This window comes from Tenrec ecaudatus, chromosome 13 (genome assembly GCF_050624435.1).
Source record: "Tenrec ecaudatus isolate mTenEca1 chromosome 13, mTenEca1.hap1, whole genome shotgun sequence".
Lineage (NCBI taxonomy): Eukaryota > Metazoa > Chordata > Mammalia > Afrosoricida > Tenrecidae > Tenrec > Tenrec ecaudatus.
Genome location: NC_134542.1, coordinates 101,544,076 through 101,569,699, shown reverse-complemented (window position 1 = coordinate 101,569,699; position 25,624 = coordinate 101,544,076). Strand labels below are relative to the sequence as shown.

Genomic DNA, 25,624 nt, shown 5'->3' with positions numbered 1-25,624 from the left:
CATTTAGTGGATGCATGCCCACACTCATATGGTACATACGCTAGAAGAGACCCCATTATAGGACACAGCATTTAAACACTGCAACCTATATTTTCAGGTCACAATGCAACAAATTTGGAAATCAACAAGAATGTAGGCCAAACACATGGGGAGTGAATAACACACTACTGAAAAATGACAGAAAGGATTACAATGTAACACATTATTTGTTCTCTCTTTTGACACATTGTGAATTTGTCCCACTTTTTAATATGTTCTGCTTTCTTTTCGATTGAATTGTTTGTCTTCATATTATTGGATAGTAGAGTCTCAGGAATACACGGCTACCAGATAAGAAGCTGAGGAAGATTCAGCACCTACTGGAGAGGCCTCCCACGAAGGGAGTGCTCTGGTATTGTGGGTCTTCAATTTTCTTAAGTGCAGCTTTCTATATAATAAATACAAGAGAAGTAAATAGAGAGAGGCAGTAACTGGATAAATGGTTTCTTGGGATTATGGCAGCTGAGGTTTGGAGGAAATGGGGGGTTAATAATAATCAGTATAAGAAAGAAGAAGATGGCTGAAAATTGACTTGTGATTCTTTTTAATATGCTAAACCATAGAACTGTCTGATGTGTGAGTTCTATATCAATAAAACTTAAAATGATAACATGAACAACGTTCAGTGTGCATCTCTGGCCCTGACCTCTAAAAGTGCCATGAGTTCAGGCGTCTTCCAGGAGAGACGTGTTTGTGCTTTTGACAGTGCAGGGCACTCTCCATATTCTTCACCAGGATAATTAAAACACAGTGTGTCAGTCTGGGTGCTTTAGCGAAACAAATCCACAGAAACTCATGTAGAAGAGACTTTTATAGAAAGGTGAAGTGCACATGAGGAAAACATCCCAACCCAGTGCTTCCCAAGCTCACATGTCCAATATTAACCCCTACGCTGGACACCAATCCACAAAGTCCTCCTCCATCTCACCAAACACAAGCAATGAGACCAACTGCAGGAGGAAAGCCGAATCAGTGAATGTGTAAGTATCTCAGCTCTGGCAGGGTCTCCACAGGGCTGCACCAGCACCCAGGGCTGCATCAGGGTAGGTCTATGTGGCTTCTCCTTGGGAATGTTTCAGCAGGGATTGGCTAAGGCAGCTGCACCCTCGTCTGACCATCAGAAAGCAAGAGACCTGGGAACTAGAAAGGCGAGGCTCACCAAGCCATGTATCTATCCGTCCTACAATTAACCTCACATGTGTTTGGCCAGGTTAGCACAATAAACTTTAACTAACTCAATCCACCCCTTGTTAACTTGGCACGTGTACATCATTCTTTAGGCTCACAATTGCAATTAAGTAACACCTACACCTTAATGCTATCATCCTCTGAATATGTTCCCCCACCTATGGAAGTTTGTAAGCCAACCTCTTCATGCCTTTATCCCCCCAATTTTGAGTATCCAATTTATATACCGCCCACTGACATCAACCCAGTGCTCTGAGAAGACAATCATTTTTCAACATGAAGAAATTTTCATTCCAGTTGGAACCTTGTGAAGTGTGCATCCATAAGCAAAGTCAAATCCAGACAGGCCATCCATAAAATCAGCAACAATATACACCAGTTCACTGGCTCAAAAATTCCTAGCTGGTCAGGTTCTGGTCAACGCAATGTGGGCTGCCTCACTCAGCCTCCACAGGGTGCTCATTGGTCACCTTGCCTTTAGACCATGGAGTCTCACCAATACTTAACAAGTCTAGCTAGCCCCCTTAGCTAGGTCATGAACTTTAAACAGTCAACCCACCCTCATCTTCTCCTTTTTTTCCTGTAAACCAAGTCCACAGGTGTCAGTGACCAAACTCAACCTGTCTCTTTATTGCTGCATTTCTCCCACTTTTACTCAACAAGTAGATCCAGGTGGTCACCTAGCAAGAATCTCAGTCTGCCCACAGGCTCTGTTTAATGTTCAGTCCCAGAGGGGAGTTTTATTCATGATTCCAGATTTTTTTTCTAGCTGCTGGCAAAGACCATTGATTCCTGCATACTCCACAGCACTGGGTGGGGCACATCTTTTCAAAGTTTCTTTGAAGGCACGGCCTAAACCCATCTAAAGATCAAAACTATCTCAATTTAAACAAGGTGCCTTTTCAAACTCAGTGTTAGGGATTTTTGAGATGTCAATACCACAGACATTTCTTCAAATTAAATACTTTAAAGGAATTCCACAAATAACCTAATGGAGAATGTTGACCCAAGTTAGCATCTTCCTCCCCAGATAAAAGTTGGTCTCTTTTTCCCTCTAAGCAGGTGAGGAGACCTGGGTCCCTCCAGGAGTGTGTGCCTATTGTGAGCTTTGCTCTAGCTACCGTTCTCTCTCCTTCTCTCCCTTCTCCTTCCCCAATCCCCCATTCCTGAGAACAACCATTTTATGGTTAACAACCCTTTTCTTTTCTGGTGTGAAATGTGCGTGATCCCAGAATGTACCCCAAAATGTGGCTCGCACATTGTTGCAGTCACCTGACCCTTGAAGGAGAACATGCATCCCTCAGCTATCTTCATGCCGATGTAATGGAAGATGATTAAGTTTTAGTAATTTTGTAGTATTGGGGCAGCTCTTTTCCGGTGAATACTTGGAGACTTGAGAATTCTGGAAATTAAGTTATTCTTGTCCATCATTTCCCCTTTATTTCCTCTTGCACATATGCAGGAGAGGACAAAGGGCAAGCTCTTACCAATTAAAAATAAAACTCATCTCTTGTTCTAAAAAAGTTCATCTCAATTCCAGAACGTTTGCAATGTGCAGGCACAGCTACTGTCAAAATCGTGAAATCTAAAATGTCCTTCTCCTTTCTTTCACTATTGACATTTTGTAAGGGGAGTTTCCTCCAACATCCGGTGCCTGCTGTTTGCCAAGAGCTCACAAGCAGACTGTCAGATGCTGCCACAGTATAGACAGCTCATTCTCACTTAGATAAAAACCGCCCGCATCTAAACCCGATCCCCTGCTCCTTGAGGAGTTACAGGGGTGTATGGCTGGCAATATGCCCTTCTTTCTGTTTTTTTTTTTCTGGGTCACGGGCCTATTTTTGAAACCCCATGACAAAGGAAGATTTTTATTCTTCCAAATGCACAGATAAACACACATACCTGGTGACTGACAAACACTTTAGAAGGTCTACAGCAACTCTTAGACTCAGAGCGGAAATATTGAAAGTCTAAATGCAACACCCAGACAGAGCTTTAGCCAGAGCCAGGCAGGGCAGAATGAAGGTGGGCACAGAGAACTGGACCTAGTATCAATATCACTGCATCCCACTTTCATCCTAACTACCTAACACCAATAAGGAGCAGTGAGAATGTATCTAATTCGCATGCACTAGAATAAAAATAAAGCTCAGCGTTAATATAGCTATCATCTAAAAAATGTTTATTTTGTTTTAAACATGATTGTTCAGTGTTTTAAGAGAACACACATGTACAACCAAACCGTCCATCTGTGTTCGGATGAGAAAGAGAAAACAGAGCACCCACAGGCAGAGTGAGGGAACGGAGGCCCTGGGTAATATGCAGTTGTGATGCACCATGATCAGCTTCACGACTGGTCCTGAGTACTGTGATCGGACCAGACGGTTCCGTTTATAATGTTGCAATGGTCCTGATGCGTCAAGGTCACTTCTGGTCTTTCAAACCAAAGAAAGGACGAAGGGACCACAAACAACAAGCAGAAAGCAAAGCTGATTTGGACAGGAAAGAAAAGCAGCTGAGCCAGCAGGTCGGGACTGAATGAATTGTGTCAAGGGGCTTTACTCAGGTGGAGGGTACTTGGCTTGCCTGTGTCTCCAGGTTCTAAAAGGACTCTTCCATCCAATGGCAGCACACCACGGGGCCACAGACTACAGTGCCCTCCACGCTGCAGTGGTGAAAACATAACGCCCTCCCTCCCTCTCTCCCATCTCTGATCAACTTCACTTCCACAGCTCAAGTGGGGAGATCTGAGGGGGGGATTTGGCCAGGTTACCAAACTCTCCAAATCCAGAATTGGTAGTACCCCGTCTTGCTCATTACATGCTGACCTGATTGTGGAGACTTGGGCCTACCATAAACTCACTCCCAGTGTCTGGGTGGACCTCAACAGCAGATTGTGATAGGTTTTCCCCAAAGTTTTGGGAGGACTAGCCATCTCAATGCTGGTGCACAATCAAGAGAGTACATATTGGGAGAGACAGTCAGCCCAACAGTGGGTAAGCATTTCTCCTTAGGCCCAGGACTGAAACTGTTAACACCTGCCTCTCAAAGGCCCATGTCCAAATGGTAATTGGCCTCAACACCAACATACAGGTCCAATGGGACATGGTTTGGGTGAATGCTATTCTGATTAGTCCCTTTTCTCCTCCTACGGCATTGGTTTGATCAATAATTTACAGGTTTATTGCAGCAATTTCCATAATAACAACAACATAGAAACACCCAAAACCCCCAATTATAGAGAAATGGATAAAGAAGCTCTGTCTGATATATTATACTATAGAATATTATGCTTCAAAAGAACCAAACAAACAGTGACAATTTTCTTAACCACCACAAGACATGGACAATACTAGAAAATATTATGCTTAGCCATCTGAGTCAATCGTTCAAAAAGAAATACTTAATATCAATAGTGTTAAAAGGAGAAAAAATATGGTTTATAGACCAATAGGCCAGACCAATAGGCCAGACTTTGATAACTGCGAGGAGACCAGGAAGGACGACTGAAATAGGGTAAGGGAAGGAATGAGTTGTTGAGAGGAAGGAAGGGAGATGAAGGGGGGAGAAGAGCCACATATATGGAGGGTTTAATAGGCTATTGTTATTGATTTCATGTCTTGAGATGGGCTGTATAAAAATATATTATATATTTCTTTACAAACTAAAAAAAATTTTTTTTAAATCCCTCCAGATTCCTTATCCCTCAAGCCTAAATTGTGGTCTGAATAGTTTTGGTTTTTTTTAAGGGGGAAAAGTAAAGCCAAAATGGACTTGGAGTCTTCAGTGACTAACAAGTTCATTCTCAAGGGGAAAAAAAGGCATTTGACATTATTGCTTTAAAGGTATAGTTTAGGCTCTGTAGATTTAGAGTCAGGCAGCAGTAATTAAGACGAGAGAAGAGAAGAGTTGAGTTGGCCCATGGGGAATATCTGGGTAGGCAAAGATAAGAAACATGTTCTGAGTCCATTTAGTTTATGAGAAACCCAAAAGAAAAAAAAAATCACATTGTCTCTGAGGAAAGTGAGGGAACTCATTCAAATGAGTTGAGGCCTAAAAGGGGGAACACTGGGATAGAAGAAAAGGAGATAGCGTGGCCCTCAGACAATACTTTTTCTTGGTAATTCTGGCTCTATTTGTTTTGGACATGAGTTTATGTTGTTGTAAAGCATCACTGTATCTTCTCTCCATCTAAGAGTTCCTGTGACTATCACATGCTGACTTCCATAAAGTAATCAGAATAAAGTTTAAGGAATGGTAACATTCTACTCTCAACATCATATTTCAAGTATAACATTGATGAAGTAGAATAAATTGAAAACAATAGGACATGGTGATGTCTAAGGAGGTTGAACTGTGACATAAAGGGAAAAAGGAAAACCAGAGATAAGAAAAGGGAGAAAAATGAAATATCCAAATCCATAAATCATAAACCATATAATATATGTCTGCTCTGCTCTTCAACTTAGCTGAACCCAGCCAAGAAATTGCAATGATAAAAAGGAGTTTTCATATGCTAATTAACCCATAGCCCCCTGAGCCTTTTGAGGTGCAAACAATAGGAAGCCTTTGGGTACTATATTTCTTCTATGAGAATTCTCAGCAGTATGTCATCATTTGTAAGATAACTTTTCTTTCTTCTGTTGATGTGTTAGGAAGCCAGAAAGAACACACTCAGCATATCTTAAATGGGAAGAACTTAAAAAAAAAGTCAAGCCTTAAATTGAAATATTGAAAGATTCTATGGGCAAAATATATGTAGAATAATACAAGAATCATCCAAAGAAGATGGAAAGAATACAGAGTCACTCTACTATAAAAATTAAATTAAAAAAAAACTAGTCAACATTCAACCATTTCAAGAAGTAGCATGTGATCAAGAACCAATGGTAGTGAAGGAAGAAGTTCAAGTTGCACTGAAAGGATTCAACAAAAACAAGGCTCCGGGAATTGATGAAATACCAATTGAAATGTTTCAACAAGAATGAAGCACTGGAAACATTTATTCTCCTATGCCAAGAAATTTAGAAGAAAACTACCTGCCAACTGACTGAAAGAGATACATATTTCTACTCATTCCAAAGAAAAATGATTCAACAGAATGCTCAAATTCTAGAACAATATCATTAATATCACATGCAAGTAAATTTTTGCTGAAGATCATCAACAAAGCTTGCAGCAGTACATCAACAGGAAGCTGACAAGAAGTCAGCCCAGATTCAGAAGAGCCTTTGGAACACAGGTTATCATTGCTGATGTCAGATGGATCACGGGTGAAATCAGAGAATACCAAAAAAGATGTTTCCTTGTATTTTCATTGACTATGCAAAGGCATTGAGCTCTGGGTCGCCTGGGGAAGAATGGGGACTCCAGAACACTTCGTTGTGCTCCTGTGTACTTGCACAGGGATCAACAGAACGAGGGATACTGCACGGCTTAAAATTGAGAAAAGTGTTCATCGGGCTTGTATCCTCTCACCACACTTATTCAATTTGCACACTGTACAAATTATCAGAGAGAGGCTGAATTCTATGAAGCAGAACTTGGTAACAGAATTGGAGGACAGTCTCTTAAAAGGCTTCAATGTGCAAATGCCATAACCTTGTGAGATAATTTATTGACCCTGTCTAACACACCCTGCATGGTGAATGTGAGGAGGACTTGAAGCAGTTGCTGATGAAGATCAAAGATTGCAGCCTTCAGTATGGATTAGAACTCAATGTAAAGAAAAGTAAACTCCTCCCAACTGGACCAGTTGATAGAATCATGATCAACAGAAAAGATCCACGCTGTCCGGGGAGCAGCAGAGCCCATGCAGTACAGCAACAGATGAATCACTGCGTGAGACCTTTTCAAAATGCTGGAAAGGAGGAATGCTGCTTTGAGCACCAGGGGGCTTGTTCCTCCCCAGCCATGGCCTTTGAATAGCCTCATCTGCATATGGAAGTTGGACATGGAGCAAGGGAGGCTGAAGAGGAACGGATGCATCTGAGTTAAGGTGCCAGCCAAGAATATTGATAGTACAGTAAACTGCTAAAAGAACAAACGAAGCCATCATCTCCTGGGGGGCTTCCTTTCTCTCACTGCCCTTCTGCTTTACCAAGTAATGGGTCCCTATGCGAGCACTGGTCTCTCCTGACAACACGTGCACGTTATTGTAAAATGAAGAGCCACCGCCCTTGCCTCTAAGGAGCACTTCCAAGACAGATTGTGTGTGTCCTTTTGGCAGTCCGCTTGATCGTGTTATCAGAAAAGGCCAGTCCTCGGAGAAGGACATCGTGCTTGGTAAAGTAGAGGGGCAAGGAAAAAGAGGAAGATCCTGGATCAACAATAAGTTCAAACTTTACCAACAGTTAGGTAGCTGGCTTAGGGGCAGGGGGGCTGTCCCTCCCATGCCTGCGAAGGCCCCCACAGAAGAGGTTGGAAAGCAATCAGGGAGCATGCTGTAGCCCCCTATGTCGGATTCTCTGATGGTAGTAACGTTGTGACCAGTGGAAAGCACAGGACTGGTGATGCCGTTGTCTCCCTAGATCAAGTCAGTGAAGCCAATCCCCGGCCCCCAGGTACTTCAGCTCAGCTGGCTGAGCTCAGAGCTTTGTCACAGGGCCTCGAGCTAGCAGAGGGAAAGAAATGAACTATGTACATGGATTCCAAACATGAGGTTTTAGTTCTCCATGCACACTGTTCAAATTGGCAGGAAAGAGGACATCAAAACACTCAGGGGAGCCCCATTAAGTACAGGGGCCAAGTCAGGGCATGCTTAGAAGCTGTCCAAAAACTTGCTGAAGTGGCAGTAGTGCACTGCCAAGGGCACCAGAAGGGCGACTCGGAAGTTGCCTTGGACAACCAAGCAGCTGACAAGGCAGCCAGACAGGCAGCCCTGGGCATGAACCCCCTAGCCTCCATAAATGCCTTAATTCCAAAAACCAGCTTCCTCTTCCAGATTACTCTCCAGAAGAAGTGGAACGGGCTAAAATTCAGGAATCCTGCCTCTGGGCTGATGGATGGTAGGACAAAGGCTACAGTGGACAGTTGTAAACACTTTCCATGACACCACCCATCTTAGCTACAAATCCCAGCTCAGACCCACAACAGTCTTTAGCTAGTAAATGCTCTCACACAATTCCTGTGTTTCAAAAAAGCTGGCCTCCATGCCTGTCAGTCCTCAGATTTCTTTTACCAATCTTCCAGTGTGACCCATACTTCCAAGGACACTGCTATCTCACAGCATGGCCCCACCCTTACCTACACTGTTTACCTGTTTTATTTCTCCCAGAAGTTGTCAGGTTACCGATGACCCTCAGCCAAGATTGCTAAACCCAGGATGACCAGCTCCAGGGTCACCTCAACGTCATCTACCATGGACCCCTAATTAGAAAATCCCTCCCACTAGAGGAGGAAGAACGTGGACCCAGCTGTTCCACATGTCCCTTTTGACAGCAGGAAGCAGTCAGAGACATTGTCACCCAGGAACCCCAAAGATATGGGCCCATACTCCTGCAGCAGGGAAATGTTAGGTAGCTAGCTTAAAGACAGGGAGGCTGTCCCTCCCATGCCTGCAAAGGCCCCCATAGAGGAGGTTGGAAAAAATATGACCCCTAACTGAGCATGTTTATATTTAAGCCCAGGTTCGTAACTTCATCCAAGTGGGCTTAACTCAAGCAATGGGATCAACCATTACCATGAGCCACACCTCTCCAGCCAGAGGCTTTATAGATCCTGGCTGTGCGAAGGTCAGGTTCTTTCTCTTACCCTGTGCCTGGTCAGAGGCAGGTAGAGAATGAGAGTTTCACTCCCTCTCCCCCCAGGCAAATCTGGGCCAATGCAAAGCCCACACCCTCTGGGAACACATGATCTTAGCCTCTGGGGTTGCTGGGCTTCTGGCCACCCCGATCAACTACCCCTCCAGGTCCGCACGCGTGGGTGTTCTGTTCCATGTGGTTATTCATGCTCAGTTGTGGACCCCTTGAGACAATAAAACCTGAAACTTGTCCTTCATCAAATCTCCCTCGGATCACACAACATGCTGTGGTGTGATTCAGCATTTGAAGCAGAGAACCGAGCTATTCCTACTCCAAAAACCTAACACAACTGGACAACGACTCACAGGAACTGTCTGTGGAAGAGAACAGCCTTAAACAGAAGCTGTGTAATTCTTGCAAACTGGAAAGCTTTCAGAAACAATTTCTGTTGCTGTGAGAGTGTTTTCCCAGGCTCTGTTTTATAATTAATTCCGTTATCTGTCTTTCTGCTCAACTTCGAGTGGTTACTGATTGGGCTCAATCACTCAAGGGCAGAACTCCATCTCTTGGAAGTGACATATGATGATGACTTGTATTTCTCAAGCAGAATCAGGATGACGAGTTGCTCCCAGCAGAGCTGGTGGTGATAGAAGGAAATGAGTGAATTCGCCTGCTGAATGATAGCAGAGGGTGAAACAGTTAGCCTGGTCTTCATAAAAATACCAGAAATATAATATCATCTAAGATTCAGTTGTGGGAAATTCAAAATCTAACAGCCCTCTCCATTGCAGTTCAAATTCCTTTTAAGATTAATCAGTAGGGATGGTCTTTTAATGCAGGAAGGAGATCAAAAAGGCTGTTAAGATTGGTAGACAGGGGATATAAATAACACCCTCCCCTTGGGTGGGTTAGTGCCCTGTTCCCCCGGTACCCATTTATCTACCCCAACCCCCTTTTTTAAGCTTACCATAGGGGACTCATGTTGTACTTGTCCTTTTGTGCTCGGCTTACTTACTTAGCATACTTTCCTCCAGTTCTTCCCATGCAGTGATATGCTTCATGCGTTCATCACTGCTTTTTAGTGATGCGATGTGTAATTTCCCATTGTATGTATGTACCACAGTTTTATCTCCACAAAGAAAGAGGGACCAGACTTCAACCCGGTGCTCCAAGATACTAATGCAACATACCATCATGAAGCAGGGGACCAGTAGAGAGGTCTGAGAGGCCGGCTCCAGTCCCAACTATGTGGACAGCTGCCCCTCCTCCAAGAAGATTTCATTTCAGAGGACAGCACTGAAGCTACAAGTCAGGGAGAGTGACATGTCTGATCAGAGCACACAGAAGCAAATGAAGGGGGAGAAAGAGAGAGTGGAGCACATCCAGGCCCACCAAACTTTGAGGATGATACCCCCTTTCAGAGCAGCCAAACCACAGAGAAGACCAGATGGCCGTCCCCACTATGAGACATGACATCTCTCCCTGACACATAGACCTACAGGGGACAACACTGGAGACACAGTGTGGGAACTGCGCCCTATCTGACCCCACCACACCGAGGCAAAACGCAACAGAGCAAGAAGAAGAACAGAGCAAGGAAGTTCTAAGAGGTACCAAAAACAGACCAGAAAACCCTCCTAAAGGTCAACAAACAGACCTTGATCTATTTACAGGCTTTTCTTTTCTTTTTTGTCATTTTTTGTTGTTGTCACTGTTTTCTTTTGTTGCTTTGTTTTGCTCTGTCTTAGTTTTTAGTGCATATTATTATCTCTACAGGTCTATCTAGATAAGAAACACTGGATAAACAATCTGGAGGAGAAAACAATGGGACCAATGGTTCTGGGGGCACATGAGAGAGGGGGAGGTGGGGAAAAGGAAGTGATGTTAATCTCCCACCGAGCTCTTCTTTGCACAAAAATACAGACGTGCCATCTCAGCGTTATTTTATCATTGAGGGTACTATATAAGATAAGATTTTCATTGCTCATCAAAAGATATATTTTTATTTCCCCATACAAAAAAAATGTCATTTCCGCCTGAAATCACAAAACACTTAGTTATAGGAATCCAACAAATTAAATGGGATTTTCCAACACAAACTGATATTTATGCAGAGGACATATAAGTATTTACTCAAAACAATGCACAAACAAGGATGAGCCCTCAGTGTTGACACCTTCTAGCCTTGAATCCACCGTGTCTCACTTGCTCAGACTTTCCGTGGATTAATTCTCCTGATGAATCTTCAGTGATTGATTGTCTTGATGACTAAGTCACAATCTATGCTTTATTGTGATACTTCCCCCTAAATCCAGGTCTTTAATCAGACCATTAATGACTGGAAAAGATGTGTCAGGATATCAGCTAAATTGACTCATCTTGTTTGTAAAGGTCAAAACCAAAAATGTAACATGTGTGAATATTTGTATAGAAAAGTATGTACACATTCTATGAATTTATCAGGACTCACAGTGAATGTCACTATTTACTTTTATGGGAATGTTTAATCAGTCATTTTTAAACCAGAATACCACTCAGTGTATATACTGGTGCTCCCTGATCAAAATTGATGCAAGAACAATGACAAGAGCAATGGTAGATATCTCTATTCTAGAATCACAATTTTAGAAATAATTTTAAGCTGGTTAATATATTAAAAGATTTTTAAACATGTAGTATTGACCTACCAATAAATAAAAAGTGAGCACTTTTCAAATAAACACGTATAAGCACAGAAACAAAAACATACATAGCCTCCAATCACATACTCTGCCATAAGGTTATTTCAATACAACACATTAATAGCTCCAAATAAAAATTATAATTTTAAATTTATTCTTTTATTCTTAATTTAATGAAATTATTGTTGAGGGAGCTCTTTTTAAAATTTCTCAGGTAAGAGTATCCTGGTCTAGATGAATCCCAAGGGCACGGAGTTCATTAATCCCATGTACACTTATTATCCAAACGCTAAAGTATCACACCTCTTGGTTATGTTACTGAAGGGTCAAGTTGAATCTATTTTAAATCATGCATTCTGTCTATTAGGTAACCATACTACATCAAAGAGCTATAAAAATAAGCTGCGTGAGTTAGAATGAGACAAATGCTTGCTAAATAGGTGCCTGAAGCTGAAGAGCATAGTGGAACATTTATGCACATTTCCCAACAGCCTCTATCTATCCTCTGGACAATAATCCACTTTCACAGGAAAAATAGATATTAATTTTCCTATTAGTTACCATTTCAATTCATTACCGAGACACCTCAATATATAAATTCTAAATGTTACACTTATCAGCGGAAAAGGTAAACAGGTATTAACTTGGTGAATCAGAAGATAGTATTCTATAAGAGAGAGAAGAGAAATCAATAGGCAGGGCAGGGCAAGCTATTGAGAGAAGTTTGATAAATAATTCAAGTTGTTGAATACAAAACTTACTAACTGAAATTTTCACCCCCACGTAATTCACAATAATGTTTTTAATGAATAAATTGCAAGGAAATATCTTGTTATTTGCTAGGAGAGTAAAAGGGTCACATAAAGAATGCACCTCAAAATGACACCACACCAGCCACATGGACCGTGAAATAAAAGTTGTCCATTCTGGCTGATAGAAATCCCATGTACGACGGAGGGAAGCATTGCTGGGCCATCCTCGTCACCATCGCTTCCCATGAGACCCTTTGGTCCAGCCATTGTGTCAACCAGAGGTCTTCCTTTTGTTTCTTCCTTTTCTGTTGATTCTTTACCAGGAATGATGTTTTCTTAAGAGAATGAACCTTCCTGATAATATGGTCAAAGCACATGAGAGGAACTCTCTCCATCCGCACTGTTAAGGCACATTCCAACTCCTGAGAACACAAAAATGTTTATTCTTTTCGCAGTCCAGGGAATCTGTCCCCAAGCTTCTTCCCCAACACAATAACTCCAAGGCATGAAGTCTTCTTTGGTTTTCCTTATTAACTTCCCAGATTTTAGAAACAGATGAAGAAATTGGAAATAGCATGGCTTAGGCAGGCCCACCTGAGTTTTCAAAGTGACATTTTAGCAGGTCTGCCCGACCCAATGAGCCCTTTACTTTTTGGACTACTGCTTCCATAAGCATATGGGGTAGTTACATACTTTCTTGTCACCTTGAAGATTTATAAACTTATGAATGAAGTCACCGCCCTATGGTGCCTCCTTGTGGGCATGGCCTTTCTTCTAAAGAGAACCCTGGGCATCTGCCCTCCTAGCTGGTTTCACTTTCCTGATGGATAAGCCTGGTGGCTGCCAGGGCCCTAGGCATGACCACTGTCATTGGCTCTACATGGCTCTCACTCATCAATGTGATATTCCTGCAGTCTGCATCATTGTGATCGCCTAAGTCTGAAGAGGGGCTTATCAGATTTAGGGACTTGAGTTGGACTGGCTGAGATGTTTCCCTGATATATCATTACTTCTTGATATAAAGCTCTTTCTTATACATATATGAGGGCTTCTGAATTTGTTTCTCTAGTCAACTGGTCTAACACAGCATGTATTGTGGATCCAACTTACAACAAATCCTTAATAATATCAGTATTTTTCCTTACGCTGACATGTAATCCATACTTAATATTTGACATTAAACAGTAACTGTGCCAATCCAGACTTAATCTAAACATGCGCTAGTTTAATTTAGTATGTGTATTTTCCCTCTTCAAGTGGCAGAATTCTTGCTTTCCATGTGGAAGGCCTGTGGTGGTTTAGTGATAGGATTCTCACTTCCTATATTAGAGGCCTGAGTTCGATTCCAGGCCAAAGACTTTCATGCACAACCAAAACCAATACGTCAATGGAAACTTGCATGTTGCTATAATGTTGGAATGTTTCATCAGAGTTTTGAGACTAAGAAGCACTAGGAACAAAGGGCTAGTAATCTACTTCAGAAATTAAGCCAACAAAAGTTTTACGGGTCACAAGGCCAATCTGCAGTTATCATGGGATAGTGGCACAGGATCTGACAACATGTCATTTTGTTGTGCACGGGGTCACTATGAATCGAGGGCTGGTGTGATACAAAGTTACCACAGCAGTCACTTAGTTAACAACAACAACAACAGCTCATTGCCGTGGCAAAGCAGCACTGCCCCTGTGGGTTTCTGAGACTGGGAAACCCCTTTCTCTATGGGAATAGAACCCCCCATCTCATCTTCCATAAGCACTGATTGTCCATCCAAGAGAGATAAAATTCTTGATAACTTCGATCTTTTCTCTGCTAATCATGATGTTACCTATTTGCTCAGTTGTGAGGATTTTTGTTTCTTTATACTGAGGTGTAGTCCACAAAAAAGGCTGGACTCCTTTTCTAAACATCGAATAAAGAAAACCAAATAAAACTTCATGTATTTGAATTATGGTACCCGTAAAGAATATTGAAGATGCCATTGACTGCCAAAAAAACCAGATCTGTCGGGAAAACCATCCCTCAGAAAGGACACCAAGCTTACAAATGGGCAACCAAACCCAGGACGGCCCTCAAGGCCCGCAGTCGTGGCTAAGTGTTCACACATCCCAATTGTGAGAATGACGGAGGAGGAGGTCATGTTTAATTCTATTGACCACAAGGTTGCTATGAATCAGAAATGCTTTGGCAGCATCTAACAAAATAACATTTTCCTGGTAGAATCCCTAAGTGTAATTGGTTAAATGCTCTGCTCGGCTGCAAAGCGATAGGCTGCTGGTTTCAGTAAACACAAGGGCCTCGGCAGGAAGATGTGCCTACCTGTTCCTGAAAGGTCGTCGCCACCACAAACATTGTGGAGGCAGGTTCATCGTCCCTTGAAGTTGCCTGGACAGAAATTGGTGGTGGCGATGGTTGTTGTTCCAATTGAAAGAAAGACGGGCTAAAGAAGGTTCATCTCTTTCATATCAGAATCCTGAAGGGCGTGATTGAAAAACAGCCCCAAATTTAGGCCGACGAACCTAGATGTTGACCTCTATCTTGGGATAAGTGAGTGCATGGGTTTATGTGGTTTATGAATTTTAATGAATTCTTATAGGTAAATATTTTTATTGTAATACAAACAATAATATAGAATGGAGCAGCATGAAAATTCACCTGAGGTTTTAAGATAGAAATTAGGGAATTTCACATTTCAGTGGCCACTGCTGCCTGAGCTCTCAGATTCTCCTGGATCTATGATACCCCTTTCTCTGATGCATGGCACTTGAGTGACAATGTGTTTAAAGTACTGGTTTGATACATAAAACACGAAAACAAGTCATTTCATAAAAGTTTGAAACAGGCAGAGTGAGGTAAGAAAAATAAACAAAGATAAAGAGGGCTGATAGAGAGTAAAACGAAAATAGTCAAAGTGAGGCGCGGGAAGATGAATGAAAAAGACACTGGAACAGGAAGAAGGCACATTGGTGTGAAAGGGAAAACACACTTGAGATACGAAAACCCAGAGGAATGACTTAGGACGAAGGAAAGAAGTATTTAGTAAACTTAGCCAGAAAAGTGGGGATTTCCCCAGTGAAGCAGTACTGGTGCCTCTTGTTACTTCCGTTTCTCAGGTTAATGTTGAGAAGCCGGCCTAATGTTTCCTGTCATTGCTTGTTTCCTCATGAACGATGAGCTTTGGGGATATACAGAGATGCGCATGCCCAGTAGGCACTTCATAGAGATTGGTTGAATGAATGAGGCACTGGAATGAACGAATACTTAAATGAGATTCATTGAACCAACACCTCATTTTTCACCGCAACGAATCAAAAGAAAGAACCCTTCTACTATTTATTCACCAAAGTAGCTAGCAACCTCAGCTGTATGCAGAGAGGAAACCTGTCCCTTCACCAGCTTACCCCACTCCCCTGCCAAAAATAAAGACACGACTGTTGAGTTGATCCAGCCTCATCCAGACCCCAATGTGTCAAAGTACAAGTGTGCTCCATGGGGTTTTGAATGGCTGTGATTTTCCAGAAAAAGACCACTAGGAATATATTCTGTCACCACTTGCTGAGAGTTAGCACTAAGAAGCTTAGGGCGAATGGCCTGTTGCTTAATCATTTCTATCACCCAGGATTATCATCTACCTGACTCTCCTGCAAATGGATGTTGGAAACTGAGCACAAGCTACACCATGTACCTCTTCCCAGATTATCTGGTTTCCCTAAAGGTTGGTTCACACACACTTGGCCCATGATACTGACGCCATCTGTGAAGGCCTGCTGAGTTTTCCGGAGAAGGTTGACTTATTTCTATAGAAATAAGACTCCTTTACCCGCACTATCATGGAGTTTCCTTTTCTGTGACTAGTAGCAAGCAGATTTACTGAGCGAGGCTGAAGTATGACTGAGCCTACAATCAAAGTGAGGAATTAAGAAAACTCACATCTTTTTCAGGTGGATACTGACACCTCACAGCCTCTGTGACATAGGAATTAAGTGAGAATACATCTCCATTTGTCTTCATAATTGGAAAAAGAGCCATTCTATCGCCACTTGAGAACAGAAACACAGTTGTCCTTGCTCTGCGTTGTATTATTAGTTTCATTCAAGAAAACGGATGTTGAAAATCATTAGAAATTATAATGAGAACCATAATAATTGAATGCCACATTATATGCGTTTCACACAGAGTAATTTAGTAATCATTGGTTAGGAAGCTGCATTAAAATCTGATCAACATGATAGCGATATATCTGCCTCCATTGACTGATGAGGTTGGCTGTGAACAAGGTGCATTTGTCACAAAGCGAGCCTGGGTCTCCTGCAGGGAACGCGAGAATTCTACCAATGAACCACCGTACACCCCCCCCCAAGACTAATGAGAACTAAGAGGACAGATGTTTGGGGGCATCTACTTCCAAAATCAGCCAGTGGAAACGGCATGGATCACAAAGATCTGATCTGCAGTGAAGCATGAGGAACATGAAGCAGCACTTTACTCATGGAATCTTCATGACTCTGGGATAATTTGAAAGCAACTCATAATAACAACTCATGTGTGCTCACCATAACTCCACAGGGTCCACGTATCCTTAAGTCAACTCTAACTGTGTGATTTATGCCCCTTTCTCAGACTTTGACCATCTTCTCTTTGCTGCCATGCTGTGCCTTCCATGCGATGTCTGGACAAAATCAACGGGCGAGCAATGTCTGCTTTGGGTATCTTAACATCCTTATTGACTCCTTAGTCCCATCAGAACTTCCTATTTTCATTCTCTGATAGTGTCTTCACCATAAAATTTTCTTCTAGAAAGGTTCCATTAATTACAGTCAATTACCATTTAATATACATTGTATTCCTATATTTTTCTCAGTGGAGATTTGATTCCTCAAATCTATGTGAACTGAAAGGATATTTTTAATACTAGAAAAATTCAGGGGCTTAAGGAATTGATTGAGGAATCATTTGGGAACAGGTGTGTGTATGTATGTTGAAATTGGTCAGACTTTCCCAAGTGCGGGTGTTGAAATCAAGTGGGCTTTCCCAGGTCCTGTGATGGTGGTAAAGCCATTGCAGGACGGCCCTCCTTATATGCTTTGTTGTGAGATTACACGTCGGGTTTCCATGCCAACATAGCTCAACACAGCCTTCCTTGAACCTAACAGAATTTTTACCCGCCTCCTCTTGCATCCTTTGCACAATAATAAACTCAGAGGGAAGTCAATGATGATGCATCACATAAACAGTTAGATGAGAATGAGAAATGGAGAGGAGAGAGATGGAAGGCGAGGGAAAAGGTGGGAGTGAGAGATAAACAACTTGACATGTTGTCTGTCTGTTAGGCAATTCCATGTTGGACTAGTATTTGTTTTGGACTGTTTGCAGAAGGGCATTTCTGCTTCCAAAAGTGGATAAAGAAAATCTGCATTACAAGCAGTGTTTGGGCAATGCCTTCTACTTTCTGTCTTCAACATTACTACTGCCATCCTTTAAGACGCAATCAATTCAACTGGATCCGGGAACAGATGGCATTCTCAACCCCAAGAATATACACTAAGGCAGTTCGAAATACAGAGACATGGGATTTATGCCAGTGTATCAATTACCAATGACAGCAAATAAACATGGCATGCCGAACCTCCTCCTGTACAGATTTATAGTTTCAGAAATCCAAGGAAGTCATTCTTATCAATCTATTCTTATAGGGTCACACTATGAATCAGAATTAACTCAAAGGTACAGTTGTGGGGTCTTTTTTAGGGTGGATATTATTTCTCCACTTTGTTAAGTCTGTCTTTACCTAAGCATTAGCTTAAATTCACTTTCCCCAAGGGGTCTTCCTTAATGCTCCAGGAAGTTAGAAACGGTCATTGTGTGCCTTAGACTCCAGCTTGCACATGCCTTTGTGGTAGCAGTTGTCATTTTTGACACAATGAAAGACAGTTGGTTTATGAATTATCTCTTTTAGTTCATTTTCTATTTCTTCGGTTTCATAGAAAATGTCAGTTTCACAAAGAGTCTTCCTTTGGGAAGAGTACTGAATGTTTCCTGGATGCAGTACAGCCAGACACTCCTTAGTCGCAAGGATGGTGAGATTTCATGGTATCAGAAGAGACCACTCCCTCATAAAGAACATCATATTTGATAAAGGAGAGGAACAGCCAAAAAAGGGAAGACTTTCACTATGATGAACTGACTCAGTGGCTGCAACAGTGAGCCTGAGAATGACTGTGAGGATGCCCCAGGACCAGGCGGTGTTTCTTTCTCTTGTACATAGGGTCGCTATGAGTCAGAACCGACTCCACAGCACCTAAAAACAACAACAACATGGATAAGCTACCAATCCTTCATGATTTTTCTTTTAAAAGGCACACAAGAAGCCTTATAGAATTTTTATATTAATTTATGAGGTTTGCAAAAAAAAAGAAGGTATTTGCCCCATAGAATGGGATCCAGCATTCATATTCTTATACAAAATAATGAGTTATGAAAAATGTGTTTTTCAGACTATTAAACACTTAATAAAATTCCATACAGAAATTTGTCAGAAGGAGAAATTTTAATTTTTATCAGCATTGGTTATTGAACATACAAGTAAGGTGATCTCAGCAAGCAGTCAAAGCAATGGGATTTTGCGTTGACTTAGGAGACCATTTCCTAGATCTCAATCTAATAAGTGGATCTAAAATTTTGTTCTTTTATTTCACATCTCACTTTCTAACATGCCTTTGTTAGTCTCAAGGCTAACAAGTAACTAACATGCTCTTGTTCGACCCAAGTCCTAACAATGCAGAATTTGTTGTTAGGTACCATCAAGTCTCTTCTGACACAGAGGGGCCCCACGTACGACAAAATGGAACACTGCCACGTCCTGCACCATCCTCAAAACTTTTCCTGTGCTTGAGCTCGCTGGTACAGCCACTGTGCCAATCCCTCTTGTTGATGGTCTTTGCCTCTGCTCCCTGCTTTACCAACCATGATGTCCTTCTCCAGAGACTGGACTCTCCTGACCACATGTCCAAAGGATGTGCGACGAAGTCTCGCCACCCTTGCCTCTAAGGAGCAGAAACTTCTGGCTGTACTTCTTCTAAGATGTGGTTGTTCTTCTAACAGTACATGGTAACTTCAATATTCTTTACCAGGACCACCAACCAAATGGATCCATTATTCTCTGGTCTTCCTTATTCAGTTTCCAACGTTCACATGCATATGTGGTAACTTCATGGTTTGGGCCAGGCTCACCTTAGACCTCAAAGTAACAGATATGCTTTTCAAAACCTTAACATCATGTTGACCATATTTAAAGGCCTTTTTAAAGTGTTCTTGTGCAGCAGATTTGCTCAAGGCGAAGCATCATTTGAAGACTCTAAGATGATAGATATTTTATTTAGAAATAAACATTTTAAGGCAAATATTTTAATTTATTAATTTTCCAAATATATTAGGAGTTGGATATATCGTATACACAAGTAAAATATATTTATCAAAAACCTTCATGGATATATTTGGGAAGTCCAGGATTATAGTTTTAAAAACTACATGAATAAAATGTTACTAGGGGGAAATTACATATATGTATGTGGATAAAGGAGTTGGTTGGGGGGGGGAGTGAATAAGCTTTCTAGGTCAAGTATGAGCCAACACACATTAAAAAATAAAAATTCTCCCCCAGAGTTAGTGCTGTGAATTGGGACTTAAGCCTCCTAAACTGTGATTGAGAAAACACCTATCTCTTAAAGCCATTTGTTTGTGGTATTTCCGTTGTAAGAGCAGTAGGTAACTAAGACATTGACTGTCTTAAAATGTGTCATTCATCTAAAAACTGGTCGCATGTGGAGCACTAGTTCCATAAACTTGTTGTAAAGCCTCAATGATTTATAAAGAGATCCATTTATATTCTCAAAAATTAGATATTAGCCCTGACCTATTTTTTTGCCCCATATCACAAAAGTATACTTTTCTTTAAGACACCCTAGTCAGACCAAGACACGTGTGCCACTGAGGGGACTTGTCTGCAGCGATCTACTCACCACCAAGACATGTTTAAACATGTTTGGAGTAAACCCGTGTATATCTGAACTAAAATCCTCTGGGCAATATTTTTTTTATTTGCCCATTATTCCTTTCTCTAACATCTGTAGACTTCTAAGACGTGAGGTTGAGAGTGGTACCTTTCATGATATTATTATATACAAGTATGTTTGTGTATATGTAGGAAAGATCTTGACAAGCTTCCAGCAAGGCTGTGTCCTAATCAAAAATCTTATCAAAATGTGTATAAAATTGTCAAGTACCAGCTGCTCCTCCAGATAGGAAGTATTTTAGCTTTGATCATTGGTATGTTTGCTGTCTTTCATCATACCCAGCTTCTAAATGTTTGATTGTTTTACTTAGCTATGACTCAGGAGTGGCTCTGCTGGAAACTTACACTTCCATCTCTGTACTATGAAGAGAGCTACACAGTGTAACCATGGGGAAACCAAAATCTACTTTTCACTGCTGCTCATACACGGAGCCTAATTGAATACATGGGAAGCACATGCATGTCATTCAAAGAGTTTGGCATTTAGAGATATATTTATAGTGCTCTGTTTTGTGATCTTAGGGGAATGACTTGGTGGACAAGTTCCCTGATTGCTAAGTGTAACTCCTTGAGCTGCTCACTGCAAGGTCAACAGTTCAAAAGCACCAGCTATGCTGCCAAAGAAAGACTGGTCTTTTGACTCCCATCAAGAGTTATAGTCTCAGAGACCCCCAGGGGCAGTTCAACCCTGTCATTGAGTCAGGATCCACGGCAGTGGTTTGGTTGGGTTTTGGTAGTCGCCATGTGTCTAGACCAACTCAATGGCATGGCTTTGGTCTGGTTTTTTAAACTTTAAATGCATTCACATAGTAAATTGCTAAATTATGTAGGTATATTATATGACAGAAGAGCTACAAATTCAAATCAGTAAAATCAAAATCTTAATCTGCTGTTACTCTAAATATAGTTAAGACTTTTGGATACAATCAACCCAGAGAAACTGAAATAGAATGATCAAGTATAAATGGAATGACCAGTAATTAATATCAGCAGGCCAAGACAAAATGTATCAGGACTATGTAGGACCTAAATAATTTCTTCATTTAATGCATCAGAATCACAACGATAAATGAGTAACCTTTACAAGGTCACCAGGCCAAAAGTGGAAGTTTTAATGAATGAAGACAGCATCCATTTTATTTTGAACGAAAACTGTCCCTCTTGGCCCCAAGTGAGTACACCGTGTCCTCAAAATAAAGTCCCTTGATTTCATCTCTAGCATATGATGACCTTTCAGATAAGTAGACTCCTTCCTCACCTTCGTAACAAAAGAAACTCAGTCTTGTAAACATAGACCTTAGGGGGCAGGATGCTGGCTTATGAGCTAAAGTGCTTTAGGTGTCTTTACTGTAGGACTGCTACGTTCTTGGATGTTTTCAATGAAGTGCAGCTAGAATAAAATGCGTTAATCTTCTTTCAGAATTAGTTCTGTGTCATCCTAAACCTAATTTGTTCAACAAAGTTATTTAAGATTCTCGGAGATAATTCAAAGTGAATTTCTGGTCAAAATTAAGGCTTTTTGCAATCGTGCACTATCACTTATTGTTAAAAATAAAACGAAGAGTGACCTACATCCCCCCCCCCGACATTCCTATCATCTTCTGAGTGTTGGTTATAACATTACAAAAGTTTTTCAACATACCAAAGACTTGAAGAATATTTTCAATAAGAAAATTAGGTTATGCAATCTTTAAGAGAAGAATCATATCTAATTGCAGCTCATATCTAATTGCAGCTCTATCCCCAGGTAGGTGAGCACAAGAATGTTGCCTAACCTGACAGATATTTGACACCTTAGCTGTAGCATAAGGAGGGGAGAATTCCTATCTCTTCAAACTCCTAGTTTCACTTGAACCAACTATCAAATCACATCGCTTCTTCTTGTATCAAATAAGCATATTATATGTAAAATGCTTTTTCATTTAACATTGGCCTATTATATCTACATTTGAAATTAGCTAATTCCCTCAGGATAAGACCCAAAGGAAATATTGTAGGGATTTAATATCCTGAAAATTTGGAGTGAGGGAATTTCCAGAGTTTTTATTACTTGTAGGTAATTATGTTCTCTGCACAGATTCCTAATATCTATATTGCAGCTTGCCCTTACAACCTGACTTTATTTTAATTTTGTCTAATTAGAAATTTATAAAATAGATGCCCATGTTTTTGTCACATTATAAGAAAAATAAATACACACACCACACTTCCACACTCATACAAAACAGCAGCAACAGCAAATTATTTTAAGAAGAATGGAGGAAATATAAAGTTATTTTAACTTGAACCAAGTCCACAGGTATAGCTAGATACTGTGGAGCATCTTGAATTTACAAATACTCTATTTCTAAGACCACTGACTCAAAATGACTTGACATATTTGGAAGAATGTTTTCGGAATGTTTAAAAAACCTGTAAAAATTTATTTAATGGGAAAGGAAACTTCTATTTCCCAATATTTGCCTATAAATTATAATGGAGTATATATAACGGGCAAATAAAATTTTCCCTTATATATCGTGGATAGAGTATGTGGACAATGAAAGTTTGTGGGATTTTGGGAAATTAATGTTTGTTTGTTTTCCTTAGAGGTTCTGCATCATAGGTGATAAAACCACAGACATGTACTCAGTCCAGATGTAATTTTCTGCTGTTCTCCTATTATTCACTGAATGAATACATACTGCATCGCATACAAAATTAAAAGAAAAAGTATTACTATTTTTAGGAACATTGACCCCAAAATATTTAAGGAGCAGCCTGTACCCTATGAAATGGCGATGGAGAAATTACAGTCACTGATGAAATAATAGAGCGTATTATCACAAAGTCTCCTTTTAAATGCTCAGAATTAGCTTTATTGTTGCATCAGAAAAGACAAGCATGAATCTGAAGGCTATGCCATTTAGATTTTAGGGAGACTTAAAACATTAAATATAATGCAATTAATTTACAGTAAATGCCATTCTAGAATGTATTACTGTCCTGACCCTTAAGAAAGGGTTGACATGAATAACCCATCATATTCCCTGAGTATTTTTTATTTCACCCTTATTCCTTACACCCCACCGTTGTGTAGCTTCAAAGTATTCACTTTCAGATAAGGTAAATGTGCCATTCTGAAAACACAGCTCTTTTGTAGCCACACCTTTACATCATTGGCAGAATACTGACCTCTAGTGTTCTAGAAGGTCGAGACACTACCTCCATGCCATGCCTGACTTCCTCAGACAACACTTAGATCTTTAATTTAAAAAAAAAAAAAAACTAGGGGAACGATTTCACTTAAATTTTTTAAATTAATGTATATATATATATAGTGAATTTTAACCTGTCATTACCTGTTTGCTGAAATAATTTTTAAACTATGGTCCTTCTTTTTAAAGCAATGACTCATTTTCTTCCTTTAAGCATACAATTTTTCATCAAACTTGTATAAGGCATTGCCACTAACTATAGGTGTGGGACCTCAAACTTCTTTATAAGCAAAAATACCAGTTAGCCTTTGGGACATCTGGTCATTGTCAGCATATAACTTTAAGTGTTTAAGATAGAAACCATGCTCAAAGTCCTCTTGGAGATAGTTGGGGGTGGGGGGGTGAGGTTGAAAGACTCAGAAACAGTACGTAGTCTCTCTACTTTTCACAAAGAGTGATTGTGCAGATGACAAAAACACAACCCAACTGTTTTAATAGAGTTCATCTTTCTGAGTTCCTTGTAGGAGATGGGAGAAAACAGAGGAAGCCAAGAAACTTGGGGGGCTTTGATAAACCATCTTTGAAAACGGCACAGATGGCTTAATTGCATTCATTCTCATTTAGGAGTTCCCAGAGCTAGAGAGGGGAAATAAAATAAAATAGATAAATTAATAAATAAACCTTCCCCCTCCTCTGCCTACAGAGGCAGCTGAGCAATGGAGCTTAAAGCTCAGATCATTCTAGTAATTTATTCAAGTTTGATGAACTGGGTTCTTTAAATACACAGTGCAGGTGCTGGATCCCCAGGTGTCCAGCCTACCTGCCTATTAAAGTAAATGCCCTGCTCTGGTGAGGTTAGAGCTCAGGCACCACAGTGTACACTTACGGCATACTCATTATGTGCTCTTTGGCAGAAAAGATTTTGGGGGTGGGGGAGTGCATCAACATTCTGCCTCCTCTAGCCCGGGCAGCCATTGATCTTGTGGTTTGACTACATAGGGCCATGACTCTTAGGCCAGAAGTATCAATCCTGTTAAACCTGTATCTCCTGGTTGCAAGATCCCCCACTGGAGCCTCCTGCCTAAGGGAGAGCTGAAAGCCCTGTGGAGCGCTGGGGATTCTGCAAATTCAAAGCAGTGGCGTTCTAAGATGAGCTCTACTGTCACCTCGCACTGTGGCCAAGAGTATCTCCGGCTGGAAGCTCAGCTCCTGGAGTGTGTCGTCGGAACCTCTGGCCCATTTCTGGAAAAACCCAGGCCGAGTTAGTGGGAGACTGCAGGGGGAGAACCTTTCCTTCTCCCCCGGAACTTTACTATTAGCGGAGAGGGCCCGGCTGGCTCTCTTAGCTCTGTTAACTTTTGGGAGGGTTGAGGGTGATGGAAGCATACCAATCACCATTGTTTAATGCCCCAGGCTTCGGAATCACCAGAACGCACTTAAGCAGTTGAGCGTGTTTTCCTGTTAGTAGCCTTTCTCACCTTCTTTACACCGCCCCCACCCCGCCCCAGTCCCGCGTACTCACAATTTGTCGCTGTTAATCCTAAATGCCACCAGCCTGAGAACAGCAAAGTCAAAACGCTGGTCAGCCATGGTATAGAATCCATTTCCCTGGAGTAAGCGGTCCGGTCCCTTCCAATTGATCCCAAATTCCGAGGCTCCAGCCAAGGCGTCTCCCTTTCGCGCTCTCGCTCTCTCTCTTTCTCTCTTCTCTGCACCTCCTGGCCCCCTCCCGCCCACCCCCTGGAAGAGGCGGTCGCTGCTTCACTCCATCCTGAGCCCAGGAGCTCTGGCAAACGTGACGGTGCTTCTCCGGAGCTGCGGCTGAAGCTGAGGTCCCGGCAGCCGCCCCTCGCTGCACCAGCCTTCCTCGCCCTCCCTCCTGGAAGGTGCGCATGCAAGTCAACCACTACGAAGAGCGAGCTCCGCGGACGCCCAGTCCACCTGCTCCGGAACGGG

The 25,624-nt window shown here is 41.4% G+C and overlaps 1 protein-coding gene across 2 annotated transcripts in view; it reads right to left on the bottom strand.

Moving 5' to 3' along the window:
• The window catches only part of CNTNAP5 (contactin associated protein family member 5), a 1,091,618-nt gene extending 1,066,346 nt beyond the window's left edge, over nucleotides 1-25,272 (bottom strand). For both annotated transcript variants that reach the window (XM_075529285.1, XM_075529286.1), the window contains exon 1: nucleotides 25,191-25,272. In XM_075529285.1, the coding sequence (XP_075385400.1) occupies nucleotides 25,191-25,272 (82 nt within the window). The remainder of the gene's footprint in view (nucleotides 1-25,190) is intronic.
• Nucleotides 25,273-25,624: the final 352 nt, after the last annotated feature.